This window comes from Punica granatum, chromosome 4 (assembly GCF_007655135.1).
Source record: "Punica granatum isolate Tunisia-2019 chromosome 4, ASM765513v2, whole genome shotgun sequence".
In the NCBI taxonomy this organism is placed as follows: domain Eukaryota; kingdom Viridiplantae; phylum Streptophyta; class Magnoliopsida; order Myrtales; family Lythraceae; genus Punica; species Punica granatum.
Window position 1 is genome coordinate 2,282,465 of NC_045130.1, and position 18,308 is coordinate 2,300,772.

At 41.1% G+C, this 18,308-nt stretch overlaps 4 protein-coding genes across 4 annotated transcripts; 2 read left to right on the forward strand and 2 right to left on the reverse strand.

Annotated features, from left to right (window-relative positions):
- Positions 1-997: 997 nt before the first annotated feature.
- On the reverse strand, positions 998-3,831 carry LOC116203017 (probable N-succinyldiaminopimelate aminotransferase DapC). Its single transcript, XM_031534667.1, has 2 exons — positions 3,451-3,831; positions 998-2,395 (listed from the first exon to the last, which is right to left on the reverse strand). The coding sequence occupies exons 1-2, from the start codon at positions 3,682-3,684 to the stop codon at positions 1,244-1,246; spliced, it is 1,386 nt and encodes a 461-aa protein (XP_031390527.1). The 5' UTR covers positions 3,685-3,831; the 3' UTR covers positions 998-1,243.
- Positions 3,832-4,514: 683 nt separating this feature from the next.
- On the forward strand, positions 4,515-6,599 carry LOC116203023 (caffeic acid 3-O-methyltransferase-like). The gene is made up of 4 exons (XM_031534676.1): positions 4,515-5,052; positions 5,167-5,477; positions 5,596-5,660; positions 5,899-6,599. Exons 1-4 carry the CDS (start codon positions 4,622-4,624, stop codon positions 6,190-6,192), a joined length of 1,101 nt encoding a protein of 366 aa, XP_031390536.1. The 5' UTR covers positions 4,515-4,621; the 3' UTR covers positions 6,193-6,599.
- Positions 6,600-6,830: 231 nt separating this feature from the next.
- Positions 6,831-8,766, forward strand: LOC116203037. Its single transcript, XM_031534696.1, has 2 exons — positions 6,831-7,051; positions 8,134-8,766. The coding sequence occupies exons 1-2, from the start codon at positions 7,002-7,004 to the stop codon at positions 8,366-8,368; spliced, it is 285 nt and encodes a 94-aa protein (XP_031390556.1). The 5' UTR covers positions 6,831-7,001; the 3' UTR covers positions 8,369-8,766.
- Positions 8,767-11,286: 2,520 nt separating this feature from the next.
- LOC116203006 (DIS3-like exonuclease 2) lies at positions 11,287-16,942 on the reverse strand. The gene is made up of 7 exons (XM_031534641.1): positions 16,414-16,942; positions 15,341-15,735; positions 15,173-15,226; positions 14,994-15,062; positions 12,505-14,673; positions 12,168-12,239; positions 11,287-12,076 (listed from the first exon to the last, which is right to left on the reverse strand). The coding sequence occupies exons 1-7, from the start codon at positions 16,529-16,531 to the stop codon at positions 11,693-11,695; spliced, it is 3,261 nt and encodes a 1,086-aa protein (XP_031390501.1). The 5' UTR covers positions 16,532-16,942; the 3' UTR covers positions 11,287-11,692.
- Positions 16,943-18,308: the final 1,366 nt, after the last annotated feature.

Genomic DNA, 18,308 nt, shown 5'->3' on the forward strand with positions numbered 1-18,308 from the left:
TATTGTTTGGAGTGCATTTTAGAATGGACTAATTTTATTTACAAAAGAATTTGAGTTCTATCATTAACCTCATAACAACCAATTGAATTGAATTCTTTTTAGACCTTGTTGATTTTGGCCCCATTTTAAATTCAACACAAATCCCACATTTTTAATCTAATTCTTGTAATTTTTTAATCGAAACAACATAATTCAAGAATTTTTACTCAGATGAATTGAACTAGTCGCTTTATCTGCGCGTTACATAAGACTGTTATTCAACTATTTATTTTATATTATTTTATATATAGATCATTAGATAATAATTCTATTAGATTGTGTTTGAAATAAATTAATATTATAGATTAATTAATGTTATGTTATTTTTTTCTTTTTGAGAATTTTCATGATTTTATTAATGCGATGATTTAAGTAATGTAAAAGGTTAATAAATGTTAACCATGCAACAAATGAAAGTGCTTAATTAATTCAAAAAAAAACTTAATTAATATCATAGAGCATGTAAAGGGTGGAGCACGAGGAGTTGGAGGTTTAAAAATTGAAGTGACGGCGTTAATCTTTCCTATCCGTTTTGCAATTATATATTATATATAGATTTTCGCACGTAAGAGGATTCCATATGAAGTATAAAGACAGAAACAACGACTTTTCTGAACGATCAATCATGTTATGAGGTACACCTTTTAGATGGGAAACATCGCCCAAAATCTCAATGACATTTGATCGAATGGGAGATCTACTAGCCCTAGCCCGTCCGATCAAAACGAGAACCCGTTCATTAAACTAAGAGAACATTAACCGGCCTAAGAAACTAAGAATGTATTTGGATTTAGAGTTGAGTTGAGTTTTGATTTTAATTAGTTTGTAATGATTGTATTGTTGAATTATGAGAAAAAGTGTGAAAAAGTAATGAATAATTGAGATAAAGTAATAATTAAATAATGATTGTATTGTTGAATTATAAGAAAAAGTATGAAAAAGTAATGAATAATTGAGATAAAGTAATAATTAAGTAATAATTGTATTGTTGAATTGAAAATAAATGAAATTGAATTGAGTTGAGTTAAAAAAAAAAATTAAAATCCAAACACACCCAATTCTTAAGAGTCCTCAAAATGTATCATCAATAATATGACTAACCCCAAGACCCAATTTCGATCATCAAATGCCATCAACTTCCGAGCATTGGACGAAGACATAATGAGGCCATACGGATCATGTTGATCCGGGAGATGCTTCAGGTTCATTTTCTCTTCAGCTTCTCCTTCATCCTCTCAACAGCAGATCTGAGGGTTCCCTCATCCTTGCAGAATGTGAACCTCACCAGATTCTTCCCCTCCTCCGGGTCTAAGTAGAAGACGCTAGTCGGGATCGCCACGACCCCAACCTCCTTGATCAGGTACTCGCAGAACTCAATGTCATTCTTTAGCCCGAAAGGCGTGTGGTCCACCACAATGAAGTAGGTCCCACTAGAGGGGAAAACTGTGAAGCCAACATCCTTCAAGCCCTGTTCGAGGATCTGCTTCTTTGCTAGGTAATCCCCCTTGAGCTCCTCGTAATACGAATCTGGGGCGCGCAGTGCAGTCGTGGCAGCCCACTGCATTGGGGTGGAGGTAGCGAAAGTAAGGAATGCGTGGGCCTGCTTCACCCCCCAAATCAGGTGAGGGGGCGCTATGGCCCACCCAATCTTCCACCCGGTCAGCGAGAATGTCTTGCCTAGGGAATTCATCGTCACTGTCCGCTCGAACATCCCAGGAAGTGAAGCCATTGAGATGTGCTCCATTTCAAAGGCCAACTTATCATACACCTCATCAGTGAAGACCAAGACATCGTTCTCAATGCATAGGGATGCAATCTCATTGAGCTCATCTCTTGTGAACATCTTCCCCGTAGGATTATGTGGGGTGTTTATGAGGATCGCACGTGTCTTTTTTGAGATCTTGGACCGGAGCTCATCAAGCGGGACTGCAAAGTCTGGCGGGCGGAGAGTGATGCATTTTATATCCGCACCAGCCATGGACAGGGTGGCCTCGTATGAATCGTAGAAGGGAGCGAATAGGATAACCTCATCCCCTGGGTTTATCAGGCCCAGCATGGTGGCTGCAATGGCTTCTGTACACCCGGATGTAACAGTGACTTCCTTCTCGGGGTCAATCACGAGGCCGGTGTCCTTCTTGAACCGTTCAGCTATAGCGGCATTGAAGTCAGGAATCCCGTAGCCACGGGCATACTGGTTCTTCCCCTCATTGATTGCTTGAATAGCTGCCTGCTTCACAAAGTCGGGCCCGTCAAAGTTGGGGAACCCTTGGCCAAGGTTTATTGCTCCATGTTTGATGGCAAGGGAACTCATCTGGGTGAATATCGTGGTTTTGAACTTCTCCAGGCGCTTTGCAACCTATGAACCCAAAGAACGGGAACTTAACATGCATACAATAACTCAATAGGAAGGGCTTCGTGTCCACAAAGATCTCATCTCAATACTGAATTGGGCTTTATCCCATCATAAGCTACTCTAGCTATTGGCGATGTTTGGCATGCTTTTACCCCATGGTCATAATGTTCATCACCACTAAATATCCGATGAAATAACAAGCAACCCAACTTGAGAATAATACCTAGACAGTTACTGCATCCTCCAAGACGTGAATGATGATACAACACAGAATGAAAATTTTCACCGGCATTCTATAACTCATGACTGTATACGAATGCCCCTTAAAATTTCATTAGCAAATGAGGCAAAAGGTGTGCAAAAGAAACATAAATGAGAAATTAATTGGTCAGAAATAGAAAGGGTAAACAACTAAGCCTGTGCAGTTCCGCAATCAAAAGCTGGGTATTGGCCTGATAAGAGCGGAAAATCACAGGGCACGAATCGTGCATTCACCAAGGCAGCATTGAAGATTAACATAGTGATTTCTGGCAGCCTAAGGTTAACAAGAAAATTCCCCGCGTGGCCATTTAACACCCCAGAAATATACGCAAGCAGCTTGATACACAACATGAATCACAAAGCCTGCCAGTCCCCAATACTAATCAATATCAGAACCACACCAAGATAGATAAGAACTTCAAGGGGAAACCAGCTAAACAAATTGCAAATGAAACATCTGGTTGAACAAATCAAAAAGCATTCTCGAAGAGTCTAAGGGATCACGCAATTAAAGAGGAACGGTGAACAAAACTTCAAGACAGAAGTGTAATCAAACCCAAGCTGAACCTTCAATTGAATCGACAGCATTAGGGTTCAGGGCACATCAAACATTCAGCTGAAACACCGGCACCAAGCAAGAACAAACGACAACCTAAGTCGAATGAGCGGGAAAGAACAGAACTTTAAGACACCCAACATAATCAAATCATCGGACAGAGCCCGACCCAGATTTCAATTAAACCAAACAGTGACGTAATTGACCACGAAAATCGAACGAAATGGCGAAAAGGTCTCACCTGTAATGGCTTAGTGGTAACCTTCTTCGAATCGTCATGTTCCACGACGGCCGCCTTCTCGCCGGGAACAGTGGATAAAGAGGCCATGAGAGAAGGGCAGCTCCTGCTCCTGCTGCTAAAGCAGCCGCCGAATCTCTGCAAATGCTTGGAGAATGCGAACAGGTTCGACGCTTTAAAGCTCAGGGGAGAGGGGGGGAGCATTTCATTGGAAAAGCAGTGGGTCTGCGACTGCATGGATTGGGCCTTTTAGGAGGAATAATAGTTTGGCAAGGAAAGGAAACGAAAGAGGGCAGAATTCAATGGAGGTCAGATCTTAGTAAGCAAAACGAACTTGGACTCGATCTTGTTCGATAGGAACTGACTTTGGCAGGCATCGACATCCATCGGTTCCCCATTGCTGACTGCTTTATTTATTTGCCTGTAAAAATATTATTTTTCACGTTGTCTTTAACTAATTGTTTTAATATAATTATTGATTCTTTTTTTTTTCCAGCATATTTGTCGTATTTTTGACCATATGAATGGTATTTTCTTTAATTTATCCTTGTAATTGTATAAACCGCGCAGGGCATGCTTTAATTGGACTGTCTCTTGACATCATGGAGTTGCTAGATCAATAATTAAAGATAAGTCTTATGTTTAACTAGGCACCCCGACATAACGTGCTTAGAAGAAGCTAAAATTTTCTTCTTCTCTTTTCCGGGTTTATATATCCGGCTGAGTTCAATCTCGCAAAAAACGATTGACATATTATTGTTCATGTCCTGTTATATATCAGTCTATATAATTTCTTATGGACAATTTTACATTAACTCTCATACAATTTGTTGGAAAAAATTAACGAAGTGCTCTCTAATTTAAAGCACGGTAATGAATATCCTAGTACATATATAATCGACAACGTTTGATATTTGACTGCATCCTATTTGATATTTCCTTTCGGACAATTTCTTATGTTTTTATTTTAAATAAGGTTGCTTCAGGTAAACATTAATTAGGATGAAATAAAGGAATATAATCATCGCTCTAATAAATTCATAAGCTGTTACAAATTCCTTGTTCTATTGGCCTCCTTAGTTGCTCTACTATAAAATGAGAGAATGATCGCCAGACAAGATGAACGTCTAAGTCGAAAAATTCCCAAGGTCTGCGTGTTATTCTGCAGAAGAAGATGGCACAAGTGGATCGGGGTTCGAGTCTTATTAGCCATCCGGATGTTGATAAGGACGACGAAGCCATAGTCTATGCCTCGGTGTTGACAAGCTCTTTCATCGTACCAATGGTCCTGAATGCTGCCATCGAACTCGGTGTTCTTGACACCATCAGTGAAGCAGGCCCCGAGAAGAAGCTGTCCAGTGATGAAATTGCTTCAATCATCGGAGCACAGAACCCATGCATGGGTTCGACGCTCGATCGCATGCTGAGGCTTCTGGCGACCCACTCAGTCTTGAACTGCTCGACCAGAGATGCCAAGAATGAGGGAAAGGTTGAGAGGGTCTACGGGCTCACCCCCGTGGGAAGATTATTCGTCCAGAACAAGGCTGGAGGGTCCCTCGTCGGGTTCTTAGGCTTTTCACACAACCAAGCCATATTGGACATACGGTGAGCAGAACCGACACTTCTGCAAACACGATTTCAACCCTTAAAATTGTACTTGGTTCGCGTGTTTCGCTAGTGATTACCATAATATATCCTGATAAGATGAACTCCTTGCAGGCACTACATAAAGGATGCAGTACTTAAAGGGGGAATACCCTTCAAAATGGCTCATGGAGTCCCAGCATTTGAGTACATGAGAAGTGACCCGGAGTTCAGCGGGGCTTTCAACACTGCAGTGAGTTTCCACTCCTCGATCGTCACCGAGAAAATCCTAAAAAGGTACACCGGCTTCGAGGATCTACGGGTCCTCATTGATGTTGGGGGCGGAAGAGGCACGACCCTCAACATGATCGTCTCCAAGTACCCTCATATCAAAGGGATCAACTTCGATCTCCCTCAAGTGATCCAAGATGCCTCTCCATTCGAAGGTACAGACTTTCATTATGGGTATTGTATCGATCAGCCTAGCCACTCCAGCAGGCCTGGTGTAAATTGCGTATCAACTTTGATGAAAATGAACACGTCGGATTGCATTGGGTTATGCAGGAATAGAGCACATTGGTGGAGACATGTTCAAAGAAGTCCCTAGAGGGGAAGCCATTCTATTGAAGGTTGGCTCCTAAGCCTTGAAGCTTTTCGACATTTTTCTAACACTTATGTTTAAGTATTTTCTCGAGCCCTAAACTATTCAACGGTTTTAGCTGATGCTATAACCTGGATTTGGGTTCGTTCCGATATCTTACGATGTTTATTTTCTCCATTTAGTTTGGATGCATTGGCCCGCTAGGAATTATGACCGTTCATGCCATTTTTATATTTTCTTCTTTCTTCTTTCTTCTTTCTTCTAAGAGAACATGCCATAATTGGAGTGACGAGAAGTGCCTGAAATTGCTTAAGAATTGCCATGAAGCACTGGAAGACAATGGAAAGCTGATTATTATCGACTCTATCATGTCGGAGGGATGCGATTCGAGCCTCATTGATAAATACGTGTCTCACTATGATAACATCATGTTCACTCAACACGAAGGGAAGGAGAGGACAGAGAAAGAGTTCAGGTTGTTGGGCGAGCAGGCCAGGTTCATGGATTTCCGAGTCGTGGGCTGCGCCTGCGCTCACTGGGTCATGGAACTCAGGAAATGAAATGTGTGAATCAATTTGAGAGCACAAAACAGAAAAGCATACGGTGAATCAAAATGATGAAGCGTGAATCAAACTGAAAACATTGCAGGCTCATCAGGTCGGATATCTGCAGGTGCGCTCCACAAAGTTGCTTGCCTTGTTGACGTCATCAAGTCTTTGCTCAAGAAGAGCCGGCTTGTCGAGGTCCGTCACACTTTCAGAGATGAAAATACTTGTGCTGGTTGGATGGCTCGACTGGCAATTCAGCTGCCACTTGAATTTCACTTCTTCTCTAGCCCTTCTTCATGTCGCTATTCTTTGGCGACATAATTGGAACTTTCTTACTCTGCTTTTGCTTGATGTAATTTGTTTTTCTTTCTTGTTTTCTCCTTTTGAGCTATTGCTTTGAGTTATCCATCCAAAAAAAGAAAAAAAAAAACTGAACACAAGAAAGGGATTGTGGTGCAATAGAACACGCTATCATCCAAGAATCGAAAAGGTTTTGAATTCAATTTTCGTTAGTAGGATTTCTAGTTCCTTTAATTTTGCCTTTCTTTTCACTTACTATGTTTATGAGTCTCTTCTCTCTTCTAATCCAAAAGAAAAAACCCTTGAAACACGAAACCGGTCAGAACCGAGTGGTCTTTTTTTTTTTTTTTTTGCATTAAACCGGCCGGTTATTCTTCTTCTCCTTCTTTCTTGTTTGTTGGCGATGGGCAATTGCATTCTTCTGTAAGCCCTAATCACAGTTCACAGTTGTTTGATTAGAAAAGGTTGTTGCTCGATAGCTTGACAGAGTTCGATTACTGCACGGAGAAAGAACGAGAGAGATGGGAGGGCAGGATGATGTGAAGCAGCTTGAAGAATGCTCCGTCGCCAAGTCAGTCTTCAATTTCTTACTTCTCCAATACTGCTATTCCTTCTCGCCCTCTCAATCAGTCCAAATCAAAAAATCGGATTGAATTCTTTTCTTTTCTTAATTTTCTGGGGTGCTGATTGATGGAATTGTTGGCAAAATCCTGTGACCCAATTAGGGTTTGCTGCTAAGGTTACCGCAGTAAGCTTTAGAATCAGAACGGGCTGGTTTGGGTTGGGGCATGTGGATGGGGATGTTTGCATCAGAACTGAATTAAAAGAGGCTGCTTGAAGAAGCAGAACCGAGGAAGAAGATGACTGAGTATTGTCTTTATTCTTATCACTGAACCTTGTGAACTTCAGTTAAGAAGTGATTTGGTAGCTAGACACCAACATCTCATGTGAGTAAATAATCAAGGGGTCATTGCAAGAAATCTTCAGCTGAAACAGCTGCTTTTTGAATTATTGGAACGAGCTCTTTCATGCCGATAGGGCATTCCGATTTCTCTGAATTTGCCTCTCTGTGCAATGCTGGTCGAGTATATATGCTTGTTGGTACGAGAGAGGTTACATATCTAAGATTTGTCGGTTTATGTTGATGATGTGCTCTCGTGATAGCTCAGGCTATGAAATTTGAAGAGTCTGGATCGAGAAATTCTCGGACACGGTTGCTGGTGCCTTCCTTGTTGAAGGCAATGGATTAGAACAATTCAACTATCGTATGGCAATCTTTTGAATTTTGTAGAGTAGATGAGGGTGAAAATTTTATCTGATGCTACTCTTCTCAGATTGGGATTCATAGAAAGATGCTTTTTAGTGAGCTGACATCTCGGCATGTTTTTGTGGAAAGTACTCGGAGATCTTATGACTGTAATATAACGCCAAAAGATTCAACTCGGCAAACTCTTCATAATCATCATCTCATTATTTAGGTGATACCTAAAGCATCGTGTTCTTTCTCCTTTCTTCTTGTTGAAAGTACTCTGAGATCTTATGACTGTAATCTAACGCCAAAAGATTCGACCCGGCAAACTCTTCATAATCATCATCTCATTATTTAGGTTATAGTTCCTAAAGCATCGTGTTCTTTCTCTTCTTTCTTTGTAGCGCATTGGGCACTTGGGTGTTCTCAATTGCAGGGGCCCTCCTGGCGATTCCAGTGGGGATAAAGCGGAAGTCGCTTGGACCTCTTGTTTTCTTTGGGACAACAGGCACGATGCTTGACATTATCATGGGAATCAATGCCTGCGAGAGGGAGCACGCTGAGCGCCAAATGAGACTCCTAGAAGAGCAGAACTCAGCTGCCAGTGCTTCTCTTTCAGGGACTGTGGTCGACTCTTGATGTCTATCCCTAAGAGTTTACAGCTTCTTCCTTAATAATCTTCTCTGGAATGGTTCTTTTACCCCCTTTTTCCCTGGCAAGTCTGAAGATTGGAATTTCATTCCATCATTACCTAAAAGAGTTCTTTTGTTGACAAATTGCTCGTCGAGTGAGCGAAAGAGGTAAAATTCCGATCGGTTTTCTCAGAATGGAACTCCGTTTCATGGAATATGGGTGGACAAAAGATTGCACCAAGGAGTATCTGATGAACTTCTAGTAGTGTTGTTATTCGAATTGGGCTATTTCGAATCCAGAGGAGTTCTCCAATTTGTAAACAACTATACGGAAGCATTATGTACAATTAGGACAATAATGTAGTGTTTGGTTTACAATAATGTAGAATCACAATTCTAATTTAACTCTACCCACTACAAAATAAAATAACTCATACAAAGTCAAAGAATTGGTCCTATTTATATTATTTTTTTCACAACAAAACAAAATAACTCATACAAAGTTAAAGGATGAATTTCATTTATATCATTATTTTTCAAAATCAAAATCTGATTTTAAAATACTAAATTGAAACCAAACAAACCATTATGGCTTGCGGTTATGAAGCAAGGCATTGACATGGAAACCATTTCAGAGGACTATATACTGTGAAAATTCACATCTTTGCAGTTTCAGTATCCTATTTCTTCCTTGGATTCAGAATTACGTTCACCGGATTGTTTATCGTACGAAATATCTCTGGTACCTGCTTTACCGCAATGTTTCTCAGTCTTGTGTTTGCAATTCTTGTGTTTACAATAGCATTGGTACATTCTCTCAGCACGAATATTTCGGAAAAGCACTTCTGCAGCTCTGTTTTTCACTAGGAGCGGCAGATGCTCCAGTTCATCCCATATGTATAACTGTCATTTGTGAAGCAAATTCGAGGTATTAATTCGCGATTAAGTTCATGATTAGAAGAAACTGAAAGATATGAGCTTGACAAAACTAACCAATAGAGAGGAAGGTCTATAGATCAAGCTCACTGCATGAAGGCGGTTAGAGCTTCTGTCACGATAGAGAGGAAGGGATTCCTGCTCGACTATCGGCTTTTGCTGCAGCAGATGACAACTTACCAATCCATGACAACATTTTATTATGCTAATGAAATTGCCATGGAGAAAGATTAGAGACTTGCATGCCTCAACTCCAAATCCATAGGGGTTCCACAAACTTGACAGCTGATACATACGAAATCACCAGCTAATCCACTAGCATCCGATCCGAACTATTCAATCTCCAGCTGATGAACATCTTCTCCTTTCCGAGTTCACCGACTACTCTGTGGGTTGATGTATGCATAAAACTTCGCCCTACGAGTAGTAGTGAGGTGTCGGTACTTCCAAAACTGAAATGCAGTCTCCCGGTGCTGCTGCTTCCACTACTTTCCAAGGTAACTTCTTCATCTGATGCCGGATGATTCCACGTTAAGAACTCCACAAGAAACTAAGAAAGGTGCAGTGCAGCTAACATCAACCAGCAAAAGGAATTGTTCCCGAGTGTGGATGAGCAAAGAGGCGATGCAAGTTTGTGCCAAAACAAACAAAAGAAACCTCGACAATGAAAATTGACAATTTTTATGGTTACTTGCGGACTTGCAGTGCATGGATGCCTGAGATAATAGGATGCAGTCATTAAAGTATCTTAGCAGTTAAACAGCTACACCTTCTGGGGAAGAGGAATGATGCTGCGAGTTGTCTTCGCCCATTCAACCACCTACCTTGGCTTTTCCTTTGTCGCTATGCAAAGGCGGCGACAATTATCCGACAGGTCATCTACACCTACATTATAAGTCTGATATAACATACGGCCATAGAGAAAAGCTCAGGAGGATTGGCTGAACAAGGCACACCTTTTGACACGAGCAACTCATACAGGTGGACCAGAGGCACCCGCGGCAGAGTAAATGACGGTCCTGGCATTAACAACTTCTCCATATTTGGTAATTTTAACATCTGGAACATTGAACACAAGAAATGAAATTTACTTTATTTGCAGAAGGAATCGGAGGGGATGTAAGTCAGTGTTTCGGCGAGGGAGGCTGAGAGCTCTTTCTCTGCAGTAATATTACATCGCCGGACATTGTGGTGGATCCCATTGGCTTTTGCCACAGGGACACTGTAAAGCACGGATAGGTATCGTCCCTGACTTGGATGTCCGTCCTTATAACTTCTGCACCTTTGGATAGCTTGAACTGCAGAATATAAAGTTTAAGATCCCATCGACTCATACATTCTAATTGTGATTTGCCATAGATTTTTCAGCAGTTTGAGCTGACGCCACTGTTATAATTGCCAATGGACGTCTACTTTATGAACAGAAAGGAAATGCAGTAATGGTTGATAAATAGTGAGAGAGGCGGACTTGAAGGGGAGTGGAGCAGTGGACGAAGCAAGGAGCTGAACGAAACGTCGGCGGAGGGGTCAATCAGTGGTCCATACCATCACATTCCAGAAGACAGCGCCATTGACTCAATCAGAACCTCCTCTTCTTGTCATACTCGACCGATCGAGAGAGAGGGAGAGAGAGCAGGGCCATCACTTGACTATGGGGGTAAAGGAAATGGAAAACTGTGTTTTTGGCGCCAAATTAAAATCTCCTCTAGGTTATAATCAGGGAAGTTCGCTGTTATATGAAAAATGATTTTCTTCCACCTTTTTCTAGTGAAAATTAATGCATCAGTTCTTCACATAACATTCATTGGATCGATTTTTTCGAACAATGTCTATCACCCATTCTGAATCGCGAACTGCTGTAAAGTATTGCATTAAAGTTCAGATTCATCGACCGCCGGATTCTTCGTATTTTAGTTCAATACCTGGTACACTGAACGAGCAAGCATTCGGGGAGGAAACCCGACGAAATAAATTGCAGAACAGGAACCATGTTCAATTATTCATCATTGGAATTACTTCCAGTCAGTACCAAGGAAATTACAAAGTTTAGAATACCATGTCACTCTTAAAAACAGTAAGAAACAGCCACCCGATGTTCGAAAAGATAACCCAGGTGAACTGCAGTCTGAGTAAAACCAAGACACAGCCACCACTTCACGGACACAGCAGAACGACAGAACTGAAAACTGTCCTTAAAGAAAGGAAGACAAGACACCACTAGTTAAAACCCTGGTCAGGAACCTGGCCTCACTAAAACAATGGCCATGTTCCGGCATTGCGGCTTTTGCTAAAAATTTCAGCTGCAAATGCCCCAAAGACCCGTCTAGTATCTAAGAATGTCTCCTCCAGAAAAAAAACATCGGAGCATTCTATCTACAGACATCAACGGAAGCCTTCACCTAAGGTAGGAGCTCCCATAGAGCCTTGCACATATGTCGATCGGTCCACCTTCCCCACCAACAGCATGAAGCGCGACGGGAATTGTAGAGAGGAGACTCACTATTACAGGAAATGCCAGTGGTTGGATTTCAAAGCCCGACTCAGAAGTGGAACTCACTCTTGGGGATGCTGCGGAAGTGCTGCAGTTGGACTCCTGATTGAGCTCTAATGGGCTCACTACCAGTACGGATTCTTCAAGCGGCCTAGTGTTCCTCATTGGAAATGGAAATGCTCTACGGGAAGATTTGTGTCCTGACAGGGTAAGCAAGACAGTGGACGTTGCCTCAAGCCATTCCACACTCAGGCCTTCAATCTCATCATAGTATATCCTCCTCTCAATCTAAAGGGCATCAAAATTAGAAATCATAAGTTGCTACATAAAGAAGGATTCGATAAAGACGAGCGCAAAGATCTGCTGGACCAGTACTTACAGCTAACTGTGGAATATAGATAGACATGAACCTTGGACCAACACCAAGAACTCTCGCTTCAGATAACAGCACCTGAAATGAAGAGGCACACAAAGCATTGTTTTTTCCGAATAGACAAAGCATCGTTCATCACATGAACCATTAACTAATGCAAAAAAGATTAAAATTTAACTGATGCTTGGAATAAGTTTGTATTATTTTTTGGTGATTGCTTAATTGGAAGTATCATGTAGAATGAAACCAGAGAATAGAAGACCAAAACCACCATCCATGCTATAAGCATAGTTATTTGAAAATATTGAGGCATGTCTAAGTATACTTTTTACACAGCAATTACCTCTTTCTTCTTTAGAAGAACCCACATGTAGAGTTTATCGCAGGCAACCTTCACATGCCTGCTCGCGAGCTTCCTCTCATTACAATGTGCAGCCACGCCCTTCAGTATATCCAAGCAAGGAATCCTGTGCTTTAAGGCTGCAGCTGAGAATGCTTCCCTTGCCTCCTCAGACTCCGCGGCATTCTTATCAAAGCAAAGGCCTGTGAAGCATCGATTTACTGCACTGCCCGCATCGTCAGGCCTCCTCTCCAGAGCCCGCCGCTGCTTCAGATATGACCTCTCTGCATCCAGAGCTGCAGCCATCATTCGATGAACTACTATATCAGGATACCGCCTCAGAGGAGACGTGAAGTGGGTGTAGAAAGGGACTGCCAAAGCGTAGTGGGCCCAGTCATCCTCATTATCCTTCAGATCTCCTGTGCAGAAGTACATTGCCAGTTGCATAGGCCTCGAGGCATATGACATGAGAATATCTAGTAGCACAGAGTCATCCTTCAGGGTCTCCTTGATTCGCCCCAATGATTTCTGGATCTGGGAAGAGGATGAGGTGTCCAACGTTAACTCGTGCTTTGTGCAGAAAGCCTCGAATTCCTTAAGCTTACGCATGTTTGGCTCTGGGTGCCTCCGGAGAAGGGCGGTTTCAGGAAAAGCCCTAGAGATGACTTCCGCTGCAGTGTGGTTGGCCAACAGCATGAACTCTTCAACAAGAAAGTTCGACTCCTTCCGCTGACTGAGCTTGCTGTCATATGGGATCCCATCCTCATCAAATAGGAACACTATTTTCGAGCTCTCAAGCTGCAGAGCCCCATCCTTCAACCGCTTCTCCTTTAAGATTCTTGCAATATGATTAAGGTAGTGAACACATCTGACAACATCAGACCACTTGAAGCTGCCATACAACTGGGGAAGGCCGCCAAGGTTGTCTGAATAATTTACACCATCAAGAATATCCTGAGCATGTTCATAAGAAAGTTTGCAGCAAGACCGTATCACAGTACGACCGATCCACCGATGTACAATACTTCCAGAGCCATCAATGTCCCAGAAGATTGTAAATGTGAGCCTATCAAGTCCAGGATTAAGTGAGCCCAAATCTTCGGAGATCAATGGTGGCAACATCGGCAATTTCTGTCTTGACATGTAAACACTCGTTGACCGAACTTGGGCCTCAGCATCCAGTGGTGTGTCCGGTTTCACGAAATAGGATACATCGGCAATATGAACACCCACTCTATAGATTCCATCAGTCAACATTTCGACAGATAGGGCATCGTCAAGATCTATAGCAGTAGAAGGATCTATAGTAAAGACAGACAAGCTTCTCAAATCCATCCTAGTCTGAAATTCGACCCGGGGAACATCCCAAGGGACGGGAGGAAGGCATAAAAGTGACTCGCTTGAGAACTCGGATGAATTTATTGCGTTCTCGAATAAGATTGCATCAATATGAGGTTGGAGTTCACTGCCATGCCCAAAAACATGTAAGACACGGGCATGAGGGATGGGACTTTCCTCGCTCCAACTTTCAATCTGAGCAGCGACCAGCTCCCTTTCAATCCCCACGTCCAACTTGTACAATCTCTTCTCAATGCAGTCAGGCAATTCTTCCACATGGACCATCATTCTCGGGAATCTTGCATCATTCGGCATAAAATCAATGTAGTCGTGGTCTGGGTTCTTATTCTTCTTGGGATCCCTCCAGTATCCTTTCTCATGAGCAATCCATTGCTTAACATACAGAAAGCCAACAATAGCATCTCGACGAGGAGACCTCTCAATGATGGAAACAACCCTTCCTGTGGGCCTCTTTGATGGATATGAGCTAATCAAAGCACAGATCTTAGCTATTGGATCATTTATTTGATTCTGTCCATCGGCAAAGCCAGAGCTGGGACCATCAAAAGGAAAGGGGCGACATCCATCGCAGAAAGTCTTACCCTCTTGAGCAGAGAACCTCTCAGAGGATACATTGTTGCTACCACAAGCAGAATCAAACTCTCCCTCCATCTTATTTTTACCTTTGCAGCTAGTCCCACACATCTCTCTCATCTCTGCTGAATTGGTACTGTCTTCAGTCAAGGCAGAACTGTTAGAAAGCCTAATTGATCCCTTCATCCTTGTCCAAAATGGCAAAGGATCAACCTTAATTGCCACTACGTCTCCCTCAACCTACAAACAGAGATTTGCTTGCTCATTCAGATGAAGATTAAGAATCAAAAAGGGGAAAAAAATCAGAAGCAGATACTTCAACAATAGCAGTAACAACAACAGAAGAAAGAGGATTTATTTTTAAATTTTTAAATTTTTATTTTTTGTAGGAAGGAAATAATCACTGGAAACAGACTGATATCCATCATGGGAAAAAATATCCAAAAAAAAAAACCCCGAAAAAACCATGTCACAATATATATGATAAAGATGGCCTTTGACTAAAGGTTACAAGATCAGAAATATGAGTAATTATAATTTGAAAATGAAATAACACCTACCGCTCTATTCTGCGCCGGAACTCCATTAATGAGAATATCCACTGGAACTCCCTCAATCTTGCAGTAGGCCTACAAACATTGATCAGCTAGAGAGTGAGAAACATCTTTATATACACAGTAATAAACTAACTAATCAATTTAGATGAGTAGCATATACTGAAGTCAGTGAATGGACCAACCTCAAGCCTATTATGGGCATTCACTCGGAATACCGCTAAGAAGACATCACCTCTCTGCAAACATCAATGGAAGTAAAATCAGCAACGCAGGCTAACTAATAAAAATGGTTAGACGTCATAGAAGAACATTTCAGTTGCACATATCATGGCAGAATTGAGACAACTAACCTCTAGCGCCTCGTTCACACACTCCCCAGACCAGTGCAGTTTGAAAGGGCTCGAGTGATTGTAGGGCCCCATCTGTGAATCCTTAGTGAAGCATGCCTCAGATGGCTCTCTGCAAGCAACTGGTTCAGAGCACGATTTGGAGAAAACTCTTCCTCCAGAACTAGGTACAACTGTACTCGGATTTTGTGTCCTTGGCACTTCTCTAGGACCCACATGTTCATTGATGTGCATTGTTGGCATGGAACTGAACACCGGGTCAGATGATCGGCCCGTAACATGCTCGCTGAAGGAATGGCATTCTGGTGTGTTCTCATTTGACGAGGCGTCTTTGATTGACGCTGACATAACTGTTGATACAACTGTTTCTCCTTGGCTAACACTGACCGAACCTGAAGCTGCACACAGGGAGAAAAATTGGATCAGATGCACAAGGACATTGATATCGTCACTTGAAAGCTTGGTGAGCAAGCTGAAACCATTCCCGAGCCTCACTGCATGCACAAGGTTCTATTATAGCATTGCATATCTTGCACGCATCAAAAGAAAATCTAGCTGTGGCATCACACCTCATCAGCAACCACATCATATAACCTGGATATTATATTAGCTCCTTAAGTAAGCCTAGAAACATCGTGCTCATTGGATTTCCACAGACCAGAAAAAAGTTTTGATGCTGCAATATGAGATTTCACCATCTCGGAAACGACTCCCGTTCTTTTGATTTACTTTCCAGAACCCGCAAAAAATTAAAGGAAAATCTGACAACTGGTAGCTATTACAAAGGAGTCCATTGACACTGCAGAAACTTAACACGTGACCACTACAGCAACAATCATAACCATTCAAATCCTACCTCTAGCTTCTAAATTCACTGCTACGATGAAAGAAGCGCCGAAAGAAAAGACACATCCTAAATCCCATCAACACATGGCATCAAAACGTCAACAAGCTCCATGCGGAAATCAAAGAAACAACACGCCCCACTCCCAAAGACAGAAGCTCCATGCCGGGAATTAAAGGAACAACCCCCACAGTCCAAGAAATCAATCAAACAGTGAGTGAAAAAGTCAAACCTGAAACAGAGGAGTTGTTCTGCTTAGAGCGGCGACTAGATCGGCGCCTGTTCTTCTTCTTCTCCCTCTCGCCATCCTCAACCCTCTCGACCACACTCAGCTCCACACATGACCTCATGACTTCCAACCACCCAGGATTTCACAGAAAGCAAGAAACAAATGAAAGAGACCCAACAAAAATCAACAGCAAAAGCAGGGGATAAAATTGTCCCACACCCTTCTTCCTTGGATCGGACGAAATCTAAGCTAAGCGAAACAGATTCTGGGCATCTCCCGATTTGCAGAAAAAAATATACCAAACGGAAGATGAACCCAGAAGAAGAACGGAAAACCCGACCAGGAAAAAAAGAAGAAAAAAAGAAAGAATAAAACGAGAATTAAGAGACAAGGTAAAGAAAAAATCGGAAGCAGGGGACAGAAGGGGGGCTATGGTTTATATGGGCTTTCATCGAAGAGGGAAGAAGACATGAGGGGAGAGAGAGAGAGAGAGAGAGAGAGAGAGAGAGAAGGGGTGGACGGAGATGATTGGTCGGCGAAGACATGAGCGCCGACTCTTGATTCCTTTGTCCTCCTTCCCTCTAAGCCTTTTTCCTTCCAATTTTCCCTTTTTTGCTTTTTTATTTTTTATTTTTATACTTTTTCTCCACGATTTCTTTTTGATTAAGGGAGTAGGGTTGGTCCATCTCGTAACACGTGTCACCTCGGATTTGGACTTGTTTTTTAGGTGGTCGATGATCCCTTTTTTTTTTTCCTTTTTTGAAAAAAATTGAAATACTTACTTTTTAGGCATGCTAAATTAAAAGAGTGCCTTGTATCACCGAAATTTTTTTTAAAAGAGTGCCTCTACTTGTTTATCGAAAAATAAAAACTTTGCACCTACTAATTTTATAATGCTCCATAGATATTTATTTCAATAAAAAAAAGGCTTGCATTTTGGTCTTGTTGACATATAAGTATATATAAACTTCAAATCATTAATTATAACTCCGGAAAAAAAAATCGTTATTATCGCTTCGAATATAAAAGATTTTCATAGGCATTATTGTAATTGTATTAGGTGAACAAGAAAAGATATTAATTTTTGTTTTAATATGCTATACAAATCTCATCAACAAATATAAACTTCATAATTTCGCGAATAATTTCATCACCTTCACTTAAGATCACATTACTTAAAATATAAAAAAATCAGTTTAGAATGTGAGTTCCTAATGGCCCGTTTGTTTTCAGAATTAAAATTACAAAAAAATTAACTTTAACTTTAACTCAACCCACTACATAACAAAAATACACATTTTCCAAGTTAAAAATTTTAACTTTAACTCAATACACTACGCAATATTTTGTCATTTTCCACAATCAAAATTAAAGTTACTTTAACTCTAAAAGCAAACGTACCGAAAGATTTTGAAAAAAAAGAAGAAGAAGAAGAGAAAAATCAACTTATTGAAAAGAAAGAACCAAATGCGTCGCCCAAAATTTGATACGATTTCCCAACCATGGAGTTTACAGATTTTCTTCATGGTCAGCTAACAACAAATGATCCAACCTCCTAAATCAACTCTAATGCATTGCCCAAAATTTTTTCAAATATAAAAAAATGAAGAAAATCATGTAAGGCAACTTTTGAACAATATAATCAAAAGACATATAATTTTATTTAGTCCATGGGAATGGGAAATAAAAGGTAAAAAAAAGATGGGAAAAGTATCAAAACACTTATTGTAATTTGGGATCGGAACAAATTGCAAAATGTATTTTTGTCATGGACAATTAGTCTCCATGTGGTGTACTCCATTAGTTATAAGGGGTTACGATATTAGTTTTTTTTTTTCCATTTTTAGTCATCGATCTTTAGCCTTTTAATTATTTTAGTTTTAAATATTTTTTCTTCT